The 18,450-nt window shown below is 42.6% G+C and overlaps 2 protein-coding genes across 4 annotated transcripts in view; one reads left to right on the forward strand and one right to left on the reverse strand.

The window, feature by feature from the left end:
• The window catches only part of LOC110534616 (oocyte zinc finger protein XlCOF7.1-like), a 1,104,347-nt gene that overhangs the window by 447,717 nt on the left and 638,180 nt on the right, over positions 1-18,450 (forward strand). The gene's annotated exons all lie outside the window — the stretch shown is intronic.
• LOC110534618 lies at positions 697-16,798 on the reverse strand. The gene is made up of 7 exons (XM_021619534.2): positions 13,071-16,798; positions 12,516-12,646; positions 11,061-11,216; positions 9,485-9,649; positions 9,005-9,116; positions 2,944-3,071; positions 697-2,607 (listed from the first exon to the last, which is right to left on the reverse strand). The coding sequence occupies exons 1-7, from the start codon at positions 13,351-13,353 to the stop codon at positions 1,687-1,689; spliced, it is 1,896 nt and encodes a 631-aa protein (XP_021475209.2). The 5' UTR covers positions 13,354-16,798; the 3' UTR covers positions 697-1,686.

Genomic DNA, 18,450 nt, shown 5'->3' on the forward strand with positions numbered 1-18,450 from the left:
GGTGCCTGGAAAACAACCTCTCACTCAACGTCAACAAAACAAAGGAGATTATTGTGGACTTCAGAAAACAGCAGAGGGTGCACCCCCCTATCTACATCGACAGGGCCGCAGTGGAGAAGTTGGAAAGCTTCAAGTTCCTTGGCGTACACATCGCTGAAATAAACCACTCACACAGACAGTGTGGTGAACAAGGCCCAACAGAGCCTTTTCAACCTCAGGAGGCTAAAGAAATGTGGCTCGTCACCTAAAACCCTCACACATTTTTACAGATGCACAATTGAAAGCATCCTGTCGGGCTGTATCGCATCCTGGTATGGCAACTGCACCGCCCGCAACCGCAAGGCTCTCCAGAGGGTGGTGCAGTCTGCCCAAACGCATTACCGGGAGCAAACTACCTGCCCTCCAGGACACCTACAGCACCCAATGTCACAAGAAGGTCATAAAGATCATCAAGGACATCAACCACCTGAGCCACTGCCTGTTCACCCCCCATCATCCAGAAGGCGAGATCAGTACAGGTCCATCAAAGCTGGGACCGAAAGACTGAAAAACAGCTTCGGTCTTAAGGCCACCAGACTGTTAAATTTCCATCACTAGCCGGCTTCCACAACCCTGCACCTTAGAGGCTGCTGCCTTATATACAGACTTGGAATCACTGGCAACTTTAATAATGGGACACTAGTCACTTTAATAATGTTTAAATACGGCTTTATTCATCTCACATGTATATACTGTATTATATTCTACTGTATTTTAGTCAATGCCACTCCGACATTGCTCGATCTAATATTTATTTCTTAATTCCATTCTTTTAGATTTATGTGTATTGTTGTGAATCATTTTTAGATACTACTGCACTGTTGGAACTAGGAACATAAGTATTTAGCTACACCCGCAAAATATGTGTATGTGACCAATACAATTTGAAGTTAGGGTTGGTAGAAAATATTCTGTGCTACACCAAACAGTACCTAACCTGTAACTCCCAGTAATGGATACCAAAAATCTTTGGTTCAATCACATTATCTATCTGGTTTAACAATCTGTAGCTATCTTCCAGTCAACCTTCTATAGCAGTCTGCGCCCCCCACAACAGTCTTCCAAACAAGTTTGCACTGAAGTTTCTACTTACAATCATCCACTCAGCTAGCAGTCGGTGCTTCCGGTTCTCGTTGCATGAGCGGTTCAATTCTTCCAATAATCACTATTGTGGCATTGCCTTATCGGTTGAATATTACAATCAAGGAATAGGCACGTATAACGCCTCATACTTAATGGTTGGCTTCATAGCTCAAAGGATGTGGTTAAATGAAAAGGGTATGCATGCTGTTCTTTTCAAATACGCCATTGCTTATTACATTACACATCAAATCTCCTTCATGATCACCATCTTTCAAGCTCAGAGCAGATTTGTTTATGAAGAACAGTGTGTTATCAAGAACACAGTAGAAAATACAATTACTTCATTCCATCTACATCACCTCAGTAAGGTAAATATTCAACTATCCTTGTTCTAGCCCAGGTTTACTCTCTCTCTAAAAACAGTTTACACAAGCCTGTTTCAAAAGACAAGTTAACAAAGGGTTAATGAGGGGTATGTGGTTAATTACTCTCTTACCCAAAGACACTTCACATAACTATAATATGTCACCCTGACACCCCCAGTGTACATCTCAGGCCACACTGCTATGATTTTTCCCCATTGTGGACACTCCTATGTCTGATAAGGTTAGTCAGGAAGGAGAAGCTCTTGTAACATAGTTTGCACTTGAAGGGCTTCTCCTTGGTGTGAACGGTCTGGTGCATCTTCACATAGCTCGCTTTAGCAAAGCGCCTCCCACATGTTGGGCAGGTGTACGGCTTGTCGGCGTCAGTCCTAATGCTCGGCCTCCCAATGACACCAGAGGAGGTAGAAGCAGGAGCCAGCCTCAGGTGGTTAGTCTTTGAGCTCCCTCCTTGACCTCTAGCCATTGTTTGGGTGTTGTTGGGATTTTGTGCTGTGTTAGAGGCTAGGAAGCGCTTGTGCTGAACACCCATCCTGACTCTGTCTGTATTGCTAGGGTAACCATGAGTTAAATGAGGAAGGCTAGACCCAGACCTTCTATGAACCCATTCACCAGGCATTAGACGAGATCCTGATGGAGAGGAAAGACTTCCTGTTAGACTCCTACCAGGGGGGTCTCCCACCACTCTCTGTGAAGGCTGAAGCCCAGGAAGACCTGCACTGTTTATCATGGACACTGTGGTGTTTGTATCATAGGAACAGGAGGGTCTATCTCTATCAGCCCCAGGCCCTGCTACATCCCTGCACTGAGACTGTGAAGAGAAGGGTCTGGGCTGCAGACTGGATCCCTGACTAGAGCCTCTGTCTCTCTGATGACCACCAGGACTGAGGTTGTTCAGTCCACCTGTCCACTGGTTGTGTTCTGTGTGGTGGTGGAGTCTCTGTCCCTCGTAGTTGGGTCCTGGTTCCGACTCGGGAAGGAAGAGCGAAGGCTGCTGATCCAGGGTTCTGATCCGGGGCCAGGCTTTGTGACTAGCCACCTCAGAGGCCCAGTCTCTCCCACCAGCAATACCGGATGACAGCAGGCTCTCATGGACAGCAGACTGTAAACACAAATTCAACAGAAAAGCATATAGGTTTATGTAAGAACCCATTTGCTCTACACACAGAAACATGACATTATAAAATGGTAACCACAGTTCAGCCCTAGCCTGACGACTCTAAATCCTTCCGCTGCTCTGTCGTTCGCAACATTCTTTCGTCTGAGACTGTCTCTCCCGCCGCATACAGACACCTCCCTGTACCCGCAGACCAAATATACGCCTAGCCCAGGGCTCAGTCAGTCAGTTGTGGAGAGTAAGTTCAACTATCTGTTTCTGGTTGTTTTTAACAGTGTTGTTCCGCAGCCCCGAGTTAAGGACGCTGTCCTAGCCACTGACCTCCACTTTGTCGCCTCTGGTCCTGGCCTGCTCAGTGATGTTGTCCCGTAAGCCCTTGGCTCCACCGGTCTGGGTCTGGGAATTCAAAATGGCCGTCCAGTCTCCTCTGTTAGCCTCCAGCCAATCACCTGCAGGAAGAGGTTACAAAAATGGCAGAGAACTTTTTGGGGGATATTACCTGGTCAGGTTCATACATTGTGTGTTTTTGTATGTAAACTGCTGTGAGCAGCAATGACAAAGTGTAGAATGGCAGGAAACTAGCTTTAAAACTGTATAATGTTATCTCCGCTCCAATGCAAAATGTGTATTGGAAAATTTGCTTTAAAGCAACAAAATTGGTCTCTGCGGTCAAGAGGAGGTCCTCTAAAATGTTTGATCGTAGATGGCACCGCTGGCCACAGAAACGACCCACCCGCACTAACTTTCCACCACTGCTGAAAATAAATCCTTGGGGAAATGCTGCTTTATGTGCAATCAGTGAAAGCATTACCAAGTTTATATCTCAATATTGTCATGACGTTGCCCTGTTGTATGAGGTTTATGACCCCCATAAATACCTTTCCCCTTTTCCCTCCACCCTACAGAATGGACCCTTGGAAAGCCCTTTGTTAACATAGAGAGAATATGGTAACATCAAAAGGTTGGGGAAAGGTACAATATTTGTGTAATCCAACCAGTTGAAAGTGTCCGTTGGTACTTAAAGAATATGATGTCAGGTCAGTTGTTGTGTGGGGATTATATCTGATGATAGGACGACATAAATTGTATCTTGGAAAGGCCACACATTCTAGTTATCAGATTCACATGGACTTGTTGTGCAATTTAAAATGTTTAAATATGAAACTATTTGTGAAATTATTAAATGTAATTTTAGTGAGGCGTGAGGACTGGTGCCTCATGCCTCCTTGCAGCATGCCTAAGGCACGTTCCCGCAGATGAGCAGGGACCGTGGGCATCTTTCTTTTGGTGTTTGTCAGAGTCAGTAGAAAGGCCTCTTTAGTGTCCTAAGTTTTCATAACTGTGACCTTAATTTCCTACCGTCTGTAAGCTGTTCATGTCTTAACGACGATTCCACGGGTGCATGTTCATTAATTGTTTATGGTTCATTGAACAAGCATGGGAAACAGTGTTTACACCCTTTACAATGAAGATCTGTGAAGTTATTTGGATTTTTATGAATTATCTTTGAAAGACAGGATCCTGAAAAAGGGACGTTTCTTTTTTTGCTGAGTGTTTATATCTTGCATTTTCCTTTTCCGAATAGGCGGTTATTAGAATGCATAAGATTCTGTATTTACGGTAGCATAGCTTCTCAAGGTCCGACAGAGACCCAATCCCCTTTGTCCCTCAGTCTTCCCTATCTTTGATTCAAACCCAACCCCTTTTCTTTGCGTAACCAGCCATTATATTGGTTTCATCTGCTAGGGACTTTTTATTTTATGACATGATTAGTAATAGATGTATGATCCATCCTGTGTAAAGTATTTCTGTGTGATTATTTAGGTATTTAGTTAATAAATAATCAAGCCAATTTTTGTATTGCCGGGGTTTGTGAAGATAACTAGGAATTTTACAACGTTCAGATAAGACTGAATAAGGTGACGATTAATAATGGACCGCTATTGACATAAAACATCTTTAAGAGTTTATTCGGAAGACAGCAGCTCTATAAACACCCTTCTGTGGTGCCCCAGGTTATTAACAAGTTAATTGTTGCATGGTTTAATTAAATCACGTAATCAATCAAACGTTAGGTAATCGATTTGATAAAATAGCCTGTCATATAATTTAATCAGTCAGAGACACAACAATACCACAAGTAAGTGAAGTTTAGTGTAGTGCTGTAGGTTGATTATCTTTGAATGTAGCAGGTAATCAATCTTAACTTCACTAGGGTAGGGGGCACTATTTTCACTTCCGGATGAAAAGCGTGCCCAAAGTAAACTGCCTGCTACTCAGGCCCAGAAGCTAGGATATGCATATAATTGGTAGATTTGGATAGAACACACTAAAGTTTCCAAAACTGTTCAAATATTGTCTGAGTATAACAGTACTGAAATCCTGATAATTGTTTTTATGTTTGTTGTTTTCTATTGAATGCCATTACAGTATCCATTGACTTAGGACTCAAATTACACTTCCTATGGCTTCCACTAGATGTCAACAGTCTTTAGAAATTGTTTCAGGCTTGTATTCTGAAAAATGAGCGAGTAAGACCACTCTGAATGAGTGGACCCTACAGTGTCCCAGAGGTTTTTTATGTGCGCGACCGAGAGCACGCCTTTTTTGTTTACTTTTTATATTGATGACGTTATTGTCCGGTTGAAATATTATCGATTATTTAGGCTAAAAACAACCTGAGGATTGATTATAACATCGTTTGACATGTTTGACATGTTTCTACGAACTTTACTGGTACTATTTGGATTTTTCATTTGCCTGTTGTGACTACGTCTGCGCATGTGGATTACTGAAGTTTTACTAAGGTTTTTGGATATAAACAGGGACTTTATCAAACAAAACAAACATTTATTGAGTAAATGGAAGTCTTGTGAATGCAACCATATGAAGATCATCAAAGGTAAGTGATTAATTTTATCGCTATTTTTGACTTGTTTAACTCCTTTACTTGGCTGGTAACTGTTTGTAATGATTTGTCTGCTGGGTGCTGTTCTCAGATAATCGCATGGTATGCTTTCACCGTAAAGCCTTTTTGAAATCTGACACCGTGGTTGGATTAACAAGAAGTTCATATTTAAACGGATGTATAACACTTGTATGTTTTATTCATTTTTATAATGAGTATTTCTGTTTTTGAATTTGGCACTCTGCAATTTCACTGGATGTTGGCCAGGTGGGACGCTAGCGTCCCACGTACCCGTTAAAGTATTTAATGTATTGAGTCCAGTTCTGGGGTCAAATTGACTTATGGTTTATGTTAAGATTTTTTACGTTTTCAGCATTAGTGTATCGGTATATTGCGGTCATCTTTAAATACTGGGACTTTATTTTGTTAAGCTAAAGTGTACAACACCCGTTGAATATGGCCGGTGTCAGTAAATGTCGGCAAAAAAGCGTAATAAAACATGCACCTGTCAAGAATCTGACTGTTAGAACTGTTAAGGCTCCATGGATTGATGAGGAATTGAAAAACAAGGCAAAAGGAGTGGCTAATAAATCTGGCTGCACATCTGACTTACTGCAAATTGAGAAATTATGTATACAACAGAAGAAGAAACTGTATTATGAAGCCAAGATCAATAATATAAAGAATGATGGAAAATTACGGGCAGAAATTCAACTCCATCTTTCATCGAATCAGATGGCTTATTCATCACAAAACCATTTGATGTTGCCAATTATTTGAATGATTACTTCATTGTCAAATTGGGCAAACTTAGGCGGGAAATGGCAACAATGAACAGTGAGCCATCGTATTCATGCATAAAAAAAAACAAATAATGAAAGAAAAGCACTGCAGTTTGAATTCTGTAAAGTTAGTGTGGGAGAGGTGGAAAAATTGTTATCAATCAATAGTGACAAATCTCCTGGCATTGACAATTTAGATGGAAAGCTACTGAGGATTTGTAGCTGACTCTATAGCCACTCATATCAGTCATATCTTTAATCTGGGCCTAGAGGAAAGTCTTTGTCCTCAGGCCTGGAGGGAAGCCAGCATACCAAAAAAAACAGCAGACCAAAAAGCTTGCTGCCAGCTCTTAGTAAACTGTTAATGCTACTTCTCTGTAAACAAATTAACAACAGACTTTCAGCATGCTTATAGAGAAGGGCACTCAACATGTACTGCACTGACACAAATGACTGATGACTGGGTGAAAGAAATTCATAATAAAAATATTGTGGGAGCTGTACTGTTAGACTTCAGTGCAGCCTTTGATATTATTGACCACAACCAGTTGTTGAAAAAAAGTGCGTGTTATGGTTATATATCAAATAGAATCAAAAGGTATTCTTTAATGGAAGCTTCTCTAATGTCAAACATGTAAAGTGTGGCGTACCACAGGGCAGCTCTCTACTCTTTTCTATTTTTACCAAGGACCTGCCACTGGCATTAAACAAAGCATGCGTGTCCATGTATGCTGATGATTCAACCATATACACAGCAACCACAGCTAATGAAATCACTGAAACCCTTAAAGAGTTGCAGTCTGTTTTGGAATGGGTGGCCAGTATTAAACTGATCCTGAACATCTCCAAAACTAAGAGCATTGTATCTGGTACAAATAATTCCCTAAGTTCTAAACTTCAGCTGAATCTGGTAATGAATAGTGTGGCTGTTGAACAAGTTGAGGAGACTCAATTACTTGGCGTTACCTTAGATTGTAAACTGTCATGGTCAAAACATATAGATTCAATGGTTGTAAAGATGGGGAGAGGTCTGTCCGTAATAAAGAGACGCTCTGCTTTTTGGACGCCACACTCCAAAAAGCAAGCTCTAGTTTAGTCTAATTTTGATTATGGTCCAGTCATGTGTCCAGTGCAGCAAGGAAAGACATTGTTAAGCTGCAGCTGGCCCAGAACAGAGTGGCACGTCTTGCTCTTCATTGTTATCAGAGGGCTGATATAAATACTATGCATGCCAGTCTCTCTTGGCTAAGAGTTGAGGAGTGACTGCATCACTTATTTTTTACAAGTGACATTAATGTGTTAAATCCCAAATTGTTTGCATAGTCAATTTACACACAGCTTTGACACACACACACACGCACACACACTTATGCCACCAGGGGTCTTTTCACAGTCCCCAAATCCAGAACAAATTCAAGAAAGCGGACAGTATTGCATGGAACTCCGTTACATCTCATATAATCAAATAAACAGCAAACCTGGTTTCAAAAAACAGATAAAGCAACACCTCACAGCACCATGCCTCTCCCCTATTTGACTTAGATAGTTTGTGTGTATGCATTGATATGTAGGCTACATGTGCCTTTAAAAAAAATGTATGTAGTTCTATCCTTGAGCTGTTCTTGTCTATTAATGTTCTGTATTGTTTCATGTTTTGTGTTGGACCCCAGGAAGAGTAGCTGCTGCTTTTGCAACATCTAATGGGGATCCTAATGAAATACCAAATACCAAATCAAAAGCAGGAATAGGCAGTAACGGTGCAAACGGCACAGCTTGGTTCAGTTGACCCATCCTCTGGCAAACATAACAGGATTTACTTTAAGACACAAAGTCCTGTTTTAGACCAGGCCAGAAGAAGTTATGCAAGATACTTTCATACGTCTTGTTGACCCCCAAGATGGCCTGCCATACTACCATCATGACCAACCTCAGTATCTCTTGTCGAAGCGTAACTGGAACGACAACTTGAGAAACACTGGGCCAATCGTACTGGCCAAAAGTGGCGCAAGAACTCAATTTCCTCATTAGAACACCATCTCTGTCAAAGTAAGCCACACAAACTTCAAGCTCCTGCTCTGGACGTATCTCAGCAAAAAGAGGGGAGAGGGAAACATCTTTACTCTGTTCAGCAACCAACTGCTTCCTCCTATACATCATCAAAGTATCAACTGTAGGGACCCCCTCTTCCTTCAGTGGTCCTGCAAACTCGCTCATCTTTGAGGTTGTCAAAGGAGAGGTCAACTCAAGGAGGTTTAGTGAAATCAGGATCACCCATAAACATCTCGGACAGATTGACCATTGTGGGATTGCTGACATCCTCTAGCCTTGCTCCCGACGACTTTCTTAGACATAGCACGTGTAACGGCACACGCTGGGTCATTTTCTGATAACCCATCGGGTTCCTTACGACAGGATTTGGCAAAACCTTCCCTCCAGCAAAATCGTTTCCAAAAAATGAATGAGACCCACTTCACCGGTAGGCTAGGCCTCACTCCAACAACAACAGAACCAACAAACTGTAACCAGTTGCTGAAGTGTCAGACAAAGGCAAGACACCAATCCAAAATGAAGGAATGGGCTGCCCAAGTGTCTTCGGAGAGATTAGCTGTGAACAATTAATAATAGCCAGGTGCATCACTAGTCTCACTAAAGATCTATTACTGTATGTAGGCTATATGTATTTCTCTCTTACCTTGCTCCCCCATCTTTAGTCCACTCAGCAGATCCATGCTCTCTGGTCCATCCTCTATTGTCTCCTCTTTGACTAGCAGCAGATCAGGCTTCCCATCCTCCATGTCTACTGACTGTAAGAAATACAGAGCGAGAGGATGTTGAATCAAGACATCTGATATGAGCACCCTGCTATGGAGCATCTTGTCATTGGGCAAAGAGGGATTGCTATGAGTATTGTGTAAATATGTTAGTTGATTTGATTACTTGACTCTTTAATGGTTTGATCATTCAAAAGGCATGGTCCCACACTTAAGACAAAATGAATCAAGACCTGGGTCAGTATCCACAAAGAGTCTCAGAGTGCTGTTCTAGGATCAGTTTTGCCTTTTAGATCATAATGAATAAGTTGATATCCTAGATCAGCGCACCTACTCTTGCGGCTTTCTGGATATGGGCCTTGACCTAATACCATTCAGACAGTAGTTTACAGAGGGCTCACCTCAGTGATACAGTGTGTGTTCCTGTGCTGCTCAACTGGTTCCTCTGTGGGTTTAAGAGGAGGTGTAGTTTGGTTGTCCTCCATGACCATGTTCCCCTCAGGGTTCCCCAGACCCTCCTCACTCCCCTCCTCCTTGACCAGCAGCACCTCTGGACCCTCCTCCTCCTGGAAGAGACAGATTATACAGATTACACAGACATACACCCCCTCAGGTACGTACACACATAATAAACACTTTCAGCATGGTGTTCACCCATCCTAGACTGTATTTACAGAATGACGTCATCATTGTTAATGCCATCACAGCGGATATAAATATGATGTTGTGGGTAAATCAGTGTTATGGGAAAATGTTGGGTAGAATGCGCTCTCAAACCCTGGCGGGCAGCCAGTCTTGGAGATGGACAATTCCCAATTTCAAAGCCACAACTCCTAAACGGCTGACCAGGCGGATAAAGGTGTCCCATCTCCCAAACGGCTGGAAAGGCAGATGAAGGCTACAACTGATAACTGATCAAATGTATGCACACTCACTACTGTAAGTCGCTCTGGATAAGAGCATCTGTTAAAATGCAAATATGAATCAGCAAAAGCCAAACCAGACTAAACTGTTTTGACGTGTACAGTAGGTGTTTGTTAGGTATGTAAAGCTATATTTAGTAAGTGTATATTGGTTATAAAGCGCTGTTGGGTCAATGCAGAATAGGGTGACATCAGATGTGATGTACAATGAGTATAAAAACCTTTACACCTGCTTTTCACATGACATAGACTGACCAGGTGAAAGCTATGATCCCTTATTGATGTCAACTTTGAATCCACTTCAATCAGTGTAGATGAAGGTAGGAGACAGTTTAGCATACAGGCGAACGGGGGGCAGCTGAAGCCTTTGTTACAGAACATGCAGAAAAAACGCGTCTCTTAACTATTGACTGAATGTTTTTCCCCCTCCCCGAGTGTAGGGTCTCGTCCTGTCGTTTGATTTCAATACCTGATTGAAAAGTATGTGGCCCTGTGAATTGGAAGGTCCCATCAATGTGGACACTGGGTCGTGATCCCTGAACTTGTGTTAAGGGGAGTAGGTGGGGACATTTGGATTTGTATCTAAGCTTTCCGTATAATCTAAGAAATCTGTCTGAGTGTTCTTCTCCTCAGTGATTCTCGTCGACATTCCATGTCAGAGGAGCGTCGCCCTCCATTTTCACAGTCACCAGTCTATAACATCACTTTTCTTATCTAGGCACCCTTCGGAGTATACACTACTACTGTACTGGTTCCAGTCCCCTCTAGACAGATCAGTCTGTGTCTCTAAACCCAAGGGCATGTTGCCAGGGTCCATCTCTGTAGTGTAAGAACAATACGGATCGTTGCCAGTCCCTAACGCGTCACCCGAGTCCCGATGGGAAGGAACAGTCCTCGGGTTACTGTAAAGTAAATACTCTGAGCCGGGAGCAGGAGGACAGCCCAGTGGCCCCAGTCTAACTGGGTCAGATCGTGTGTGTAAAAGCCTGTGTGTTACAGTTAAAGTCTCTGTGTCGGTCTCTGGCTTGAGGATGGCGTTCAGCGTTCTACTGACCTCCGTGATGCTGCGGGAGGTCCTGGGCCGGGGCGTGGCGGCGCGGTCCTCCGTGGCTACAGGGAGCGCTCCAGTCTGGATGTCTCTGTGTCTTGAGTCCTTTCCTTCAGTCCCCTCCTGATTGACCCCAGGACCTGCAGCCTCTGCATCTGCAGACTGACACAAGAAGAGAGGAGGTTATTATCGATACATAATAGGTTTGCATAACAATGTCGTAGGGAAGTCTGGGGGCGGCAGGTAGCTTAGTGGTTAAGAGTGTTGGTTAAGTAACTGAAAAGTTGCTGGTTCGAATCCCCGAGCAAGGTGTTGAACTCTAATTGCTCCTGACGCAAGCCTAGCAGACGAGCTAAATGCCTTTTATGCTGGCTTCGAGGCAAGCAACACTGAAGCTGTTAAGGAGCCTTTTGGTCCTAGCACCAGCTGTTCTGGATGACTGTGTGATAACGCTCTTGGTAGCCGATATGAGCAAGACCGGTGAATTATTGCACGAAGCGCGCCAGCTAAACTGAGTTTTTGGGGATATAAAGAAGGACATTATTGAACAAAAGGACAATTTGTGATGTAGCTGGGACCTTTTGGAGTGCCAACAGAAGAAGATCAAAGGTAAGGCATTTATTATATCGCTATTTCTGACTTTCGTGGCGCACCTGCCTGGTTGAAAAATGTTTTTCATGCTTTTGTATGCGGGGCGCTGTCCTCAGATAATCGCATGGTGTGCTTTCGTGGTAAAGTCTTTTTGAAATCTGACACAGCGGCTGGATTAACAAGTTAAGCTCTATTTTGATGTATCACACTTGTATTTTCATGAATGTTAAATATTTATATTTCTGTCATTTGAATTTCACCGGATGTTGTCGAGGTGGGTCGCTAGCGGAACGCCTGCGCCAGAAAGGTTAACAGCTTCTACCCCTAAGTCATAAGACTGCTTAACAATTAATCAAATAGCTACCTGGACTATTTACATTGACCCCCCCCACATTTGTTTTGTACACTGCTGCTACTCGCTGTTTAATATCTATGCATAGTCACTTCACCTCTACCTACATGTACAAATTACCTCAACTAACCTGTATCCCCGCACACTGACTCGGTACACCCTGTATATAGCCTCGTTATTGTTGTGTTAATTTGTATTATTTTTTACTTTAGTTTATTTGGTAAATATTTTCTTAACTCTTCTTGAAATGCAGTGTTGGTTAAGGGCTTGTAAGTAAGCATTTCACAGTAAGGTCTACACTTGTTGTATTCGGGGGATGTGACAAAAAGTTTGATTTGAAGTCGCTCTGGATAAGAGTGTCTGCTAAATGACTAAAATCTAAGTCTCACAAGCTCCCCTATGGCATATAAATAAGGATGTACATGTAAGCATATGAATAGCTGAGGGGAGTGTTTCTGAAATAAAACAGGACACATTTAAATGTATTGTAATTTTTTATGTTACATTAAGACACTAACCTCTATCACAATAACATGCTGGGTTGAGGTTCCACTCCCCTCATCTATAGCTATAGGTTGGTCATCTATCCACGCGTTGTGTCCCGCTGGTTTCACAAAGCTCCTGTGGCCCCCAGTGAGATGTCCTTCACCTGAGGGAGTGATTGGGGGAAAGGGAGTGGTTAAGTCACCAACTGTCAATGCTCAATACTATATTGTACACTTGACACTGTCTACAATTGGCAAGGATGTAAGGTAGCACTTGTCATAACTTCTTTATATGTCATTTATTGATTGATTATGTTCCATGCATCACATGCTTTTAATTGAGTATGACAATAGGACATTCAGTAATTCAAAGTATCTGTTTAGAATATGACAGTGTCTTTGTGCAAGAATAATTTGTTCTTTATTGACCTACCTGGTAAAATAAAGGTAAAATAAATAAAACATTGTACAAGATAGCGAAGTAATCAAGGGAATTATTGCACACTAGCCAAACACTGACCAAGACACAATTCTGGATAACACATTTGAACAAATTCGCCAAGCCCCTCAACCTTCTGCAAAATGTACCTCTTGCCATTCCTCTGTATCGGTCGAGGATCTTGACACTACTGGGACGACTGGCGACGACGCGCTCTCGTATTGTCCTCTCTGCGCGCTCCCGTGCCACCTTCAGTTCCAGTAGCTGTAGTTTCCTCCGCAATCCCCTGTTTTCTTTCTGGCTTTGAGTAACTTCTAAACGAAACACTGCATAGTCGTCGTCTACTAATTTACAGATCTCTGCCACGGCTGCATTCGCTAGCACCTCCATAATGGAGGCTATTTGAGTGTGAAAAACCATACAGTCAGCCATTGTTAGCAGCTAGCAAGCGTTACCTAGATAACATAGGTATATGAACCAAGTCCTGTTTCCAACACGAATTACAGACTACCTGAGGTAATTATGTGATGCCGTGAAGTAAAAATCGGCATACTTTGAGTTCCAGTGTGTTAATAAACGTCTAAATACAACAATAAAAACGCTAAAGTGGTAATTGTTCTTGGTCACTGTTCGCGTCCGTTTACTTCTTCGGTGGTATTTTTGGGCAGTTGGCATCCTATGTTGTTAGTGCATTACTGCCACCTACTACTGTGCTGGAGTGGAGTGTGGGCCAGAGACCGGGAGAAACATAATAATGCCTGCCTGCCCCGTTTATCTTGTAAAAAATACAACAAAAAAACGGATACTGTATATGTCCATATTCTACTCAATGGACTCATTACACTAAATTCCTGTATCCCATTCTCTCTCATCTCAGTCAACTTACCTGGTAAAATAACAGTAAAATATATTTTTTTAAATAAAATACAGATGCTCAAATATCTCTCTTCCGCTTATACTGCCCGCACTATATCAACACATGTTCTACTGTTTATATTTCCTGGCAATAATCACACCTTCCTGGTGGATATTTTCCTATGATATGTAATTTATTAATTATTAATTATTCAGCCGGTTGTGTCCCAACCTATGTCTATTTAAGGTGGCCTCCTATCATCTTTCTCATGCTGCTGTTCTCCAGCCCCCAACTTTTTGAGAGCATCTTGACTGGATGCACACAGCTTGGTACGGCAACTGCAAGGCACCTGACCGCAAGGCACTACAGAGGGTGGTGAGTACGGCCCAGTACATCACTGGGGCCAAGCTCCCTGCCATCCAGGACCTCCATACCAGGCAGTGTCAGAGGAAGGCCCAAAAAAGGTTCAAAGACTCCAGTCACCCAAGTCATACACTGTTCTCTCTGCTACCGCACGGCAAGCAGTACCAGTGCAGCAAGTCTGGGACCAACAAGCTTATAACCCCAAGCCATAAGACTGCTAAATAGCTAATCAAATGGCTACCTTTACTACCCGCATTGACCCTTTTTGGTGCTAATTCTCTTGCACTGACTAAGTACTTGTACTCCCCGTATATATCCATGTTATTTTTACTCTGTATTGTTATTTACTGTGCATTTATTCTTTGTGTCACTTTGTATTTTTGTATCTTAACTTTGCATTGTTGGAAAAGGACCCGGAAGTAAGCATTTCACTGTTGGTCGACACCTATTCTTAACAAAGCATGTGACAAATCAAATTTGATTCGATTTTTTCCCTCTGTATATAGAAGATAGATGGGTTTGTAGTACCTCATACAGCAGGTTTTATCTGGTGCTGCGTGAGCTAAAGGACTGCAGGCTTATCAGTACTGATGAAATGAGACAGCGCACACCACTACTCTGTCAGGCTTCATATTCTGAGTCCTTGCGCCTGTATGACATCTAATCTTTCCAGTGATATCCTGGCATCTGAACCATAAGCTACAGACAGCGCATCACATTCAGAACCTATAGAATTTTCCCACCACTCTCTCAATGTGTTCTACCCAGGTCAGCCTTATGTCAAAGTACATCCCTAGGAACCTGAAGGCCCCCAAGTTTCTCCCATACAACCTCAGACGTACCTCATCTCCCACCTTCCTCATGGTAAAGAACACTGTCTGACTTCTCTACAGAGAATCTGAATCCCTACTTTAATGACCACCTCATCGACTGCTTCCTGTACATCCTGACTGTGAATGGTACATTTCTTCCATTAGGCCCCATCATCTGCAAATAAAGACCTTCCAATATCCAGCTGTACCTGAGAGTAAACATAATTGATATTGATTGAGAACAAAAGATGACAAATCACTAGGAATGCACAACATAAATTGGTAAGCATATCAGAATCGGACGATATTAGCTAAAAATGCCAACATCGGCATCAGCCCGGTGTCTAGTTTAACGCTGAAGTGCAAAACCAATGTCAAAGCTGACGTGCACACCTATATAATGTAGGTAGATGACGTAATGACGCCACAAAAAATACATTTCAGCGAGACAACTCAGAGGCGAAATCCATTATCGCCAAGATATTGGAATTCATTGCCCTTAACAATGTCGTGGATGATTTTGGGCTTTCGTCGACTGGTCGAGCAACTCAAGCCCCGGTACACACTACCAAGTATGTGCTATTTTTCAGATGTTACCCTACCGGAGTTACAGAGTATTGTTGAAACGCACATTCATAAGCTACTTGCTATGGGCGTCACTGCTATTAGTTTCACGACTGAAATTTGGACCAGCCGCTGTCAGCCCAGTGAACATGCTGAGTCTGACAGCGCAGTGGGTCAACGAGAATTTCGTACCGAGGAAAGCCGTATTACATGCTCAAGAATGTGCTGGTTCTCATACCACTGCTGCCATTTGAGAACATGTTTGAAACTTGGAAACATGAACACACTCCTAGCTACATTCGAACTGACTCGAGAAATAAGCTAATCAACAGCGTCTGCAGCAGACGTGATACCCTCTGTCACGGCATTGAAACGCCTGCTCAACGAAACTGCCGACACAGACCGCGGGGTTAAAACTTGCAAAAGGCTGTGAACAAGCGATTCGTTGGGATTCTCTCTGAGCCTCTTTACGGTTTCGCCACCATGCTCGATGCAAGGACCACTACTTCGATGCAGACAAGCAGCAGGGTTTATGTGAAATGTTACAGACACAGCTGGACAAGATAGAAACAGTGACAGTGCGCACGGAGGAAGAGAGGCCACGGACAAAGAGAGCTGAAACTTCACTGCTTGACATGTATGATGAAATCCTGGTTAACACTGAATAAATGAACATCAAAACCGCACAGCAAGTAAGTGAAAGAAATAGGTTTTGATTATGTTTTACTGGTAATGGGGACATACGTAAATGCCAACAGAATAACTTTTTAGTGTGTGTTTAAACTATTTAAATGTACTAGAAAGCTTAAAGGCCGCTAAAATTGTAAATATCGGTTATCGGTATTGTTTTTTTGGGGCAAGGAAAATATCAGCTATCGGCCAAAATTGTAATGTCGGTGCATCCCAACTAATCACGCTCCCCTGTGGTTTACCATTATCCACCAAGTAGCTGCCCCACCCTCACCTGGATAGACCTTCCAAACAGTTGAACGTTCTACTTCCTACACCAATAAGGTCAAGCTTGATTAGCATATCATATGCCATCCACATCAAACAAGACAGCTACAACAGTCTCCTTATTGACCTGGGCCTTCCTGACCTCTGCTTCTAAGCAGAGCACTGGGTCCATAGTTCCCCTTCCTGAACCCACTCTGATGTGGCAATATTAACCCCCTGTTCTCCAGGAAGTAAGTCTCTCCATAATCTTACATACAGTTGAAGTCAAGTGTACATACACTTAGATTGGAGTCATTAAAACTTGTTTACAAACTATAGTTTTGGCAAGTCGGTTAGGACATCTACTTTGTGCAACAATTGTTTACAGACAGATTATTTCACTGTATCACAATTCCCGTGGGTCAGACGTTTACATACACTAAGTGGACTGTGCCTTTAAACAGCTTGGAAAATTCCAGAAAATTATGTCATGGCTTTAGAAGCTTCTGATAGCCTAATAGACATAATTTGAGTCAATTGGAGGTGTACCTGTGGATGTATTTCAAGGCCTACCTTCAAACTCAGTAGCTCTTCGCTTGACATCATGGGAAAATCTAAAGAAATCAGCCAAGACCTCAGAAAAAAAATTGCAGACCTCCACAAGTCTGGTTCACCCTTGGGAGCAATTTCCAAACACCTGAAGGTACCACGTTCATCTGTACAAATAATAGTACTCAAGTATAAACACCATGGGACCATGCAGCCGTCAAACCGCTCAGGAAGGAGACGTGTTCTGTCTCCTAGAGATTAAGTACTTTGGGGCAAAAAGTGAAAATCAATCCCAGAACAGCAGCAAAGGACCTTGTGAAGATGCTGGAGGAAACAGGTACCAAAGTATCTAAATATATCCACAGTAAAATGAGTCCTATATCGAAATAACCTGAAAGACCGCTCAGCAAGGAAGGAGCCACCATTCCAAAACCGCCATAAAAAAGCCAGACTACGGTTTGCAACTGTACATGGGGACAAAGACAGTTCTTTTTGGAGAAATGTCCTCTGGTCTGATGAAACACAAATAGAACTGAATAGAAGCACAAGGGTGGCAGCATCATGTTGTGGCGGTGCTTTGCTGCAGGAGGGACTGGTGCTCTTCACAAAATAGATGGCATCATGAACAAGGAAAATTATGTGGATATATTGACGCAACATCTCAAGACATCAGTCAGGAAGATAAAGCTTGGTCGCAAATGGGTCTTCCAAATGGACAATGACCCCAAGCATAGTTCCAAAGTTGTGGCAAAATGGCTTAAGGACAACAGTCAAGGTATTGGAGTGGCCATCACAAAGCTTTGACCTCAATCCAATACATTATCCAGAGCCTCATCGCGGACATGGGCCAATATGACAAAGCAAACATCTTTCCCAGGTGAAGCTAACCCAGCCTTGCCTATTGCTGTCTTCACCTCTGCCATGGTAAATGGTGCATTCAATGCATAATTTACATCCTCCCTCATATCCAGTGCTCCAGGGTGCTCCTCTCTCGTTCTCTCCCTCTGCCCATCCTCTGACAGGTTAGCTGAGCTCACTTCGTTAAAATACAGTATTCACACCTCTTGACTTTTTCCACATTTTGTTGTGTTACAGCTTGAATTTAAAATTGATTACATTTAGATTTGTTATGGCAAGCCTAAAGTTCAGGAGTCAAAATATGCTTAGCAAGTTGTATAGACTCACTCTGTATGCAATAATAGGGTTTAACATGATTTGTGAGTATGATGAAGTTATTAATTACACGTTAGATGGTGTATCAATACACCCAGTTACTACAAAAATACAGTTAGGCATACTTCCTAACTCAGTTGCCGGAGAGAAAGGAAACAGCTCAGGGATTTCACCATGAGGCCCATGGTGACTTTAAAACAGTTAGAGTTTAATGGCTCTATGATAGGAGAAAACAAAGGAAGGATCAACAACATTGTAGCTAGTCCACAATACTAA

The sequence above is a fragment of the Oncorhynchus mykiss genome, chromosome 10 (genome assembly GCF_013265735.2).
Source record: "Oncorhynchus mykiss isolate Arlee chromosome 10, USDA_OmykA_1.1, whole genome shotgun sequence".
Classification (NCBI taxonomy): domain Eukaryota; kingdom Metazoa; phylum Chordata; class Actinopteri; order Salmoniformes; family Salmonidae; genus Oncorhynchus; species Oncorhynchus mykiss.

Bases quoted from the DNA above. Each gene is read 5' to 3' on its own strand.
- LOC110534618 (XM_021619534.2), bottom strand. From the start codon at position 13,353: ATGGCTGACTGTATGGTTTTTCACACTCAAATAGCCTCCATTATGGAG. The intron at 12,647-13,070 runs GTACATTTTGCA...TCACTCCCTCAG, and splicing joins ATACAGAGGAATGGCAAGAG to GTGAAGGACATCTCACTGGG. The intron at 2,608-2,943 runs GTCAGTGGCTAG...TTGTGTTTACAG, and splicing joins CCAGAGGCGACAAAGTGGAG to TCTGCTGTCCATGAGAGCCT.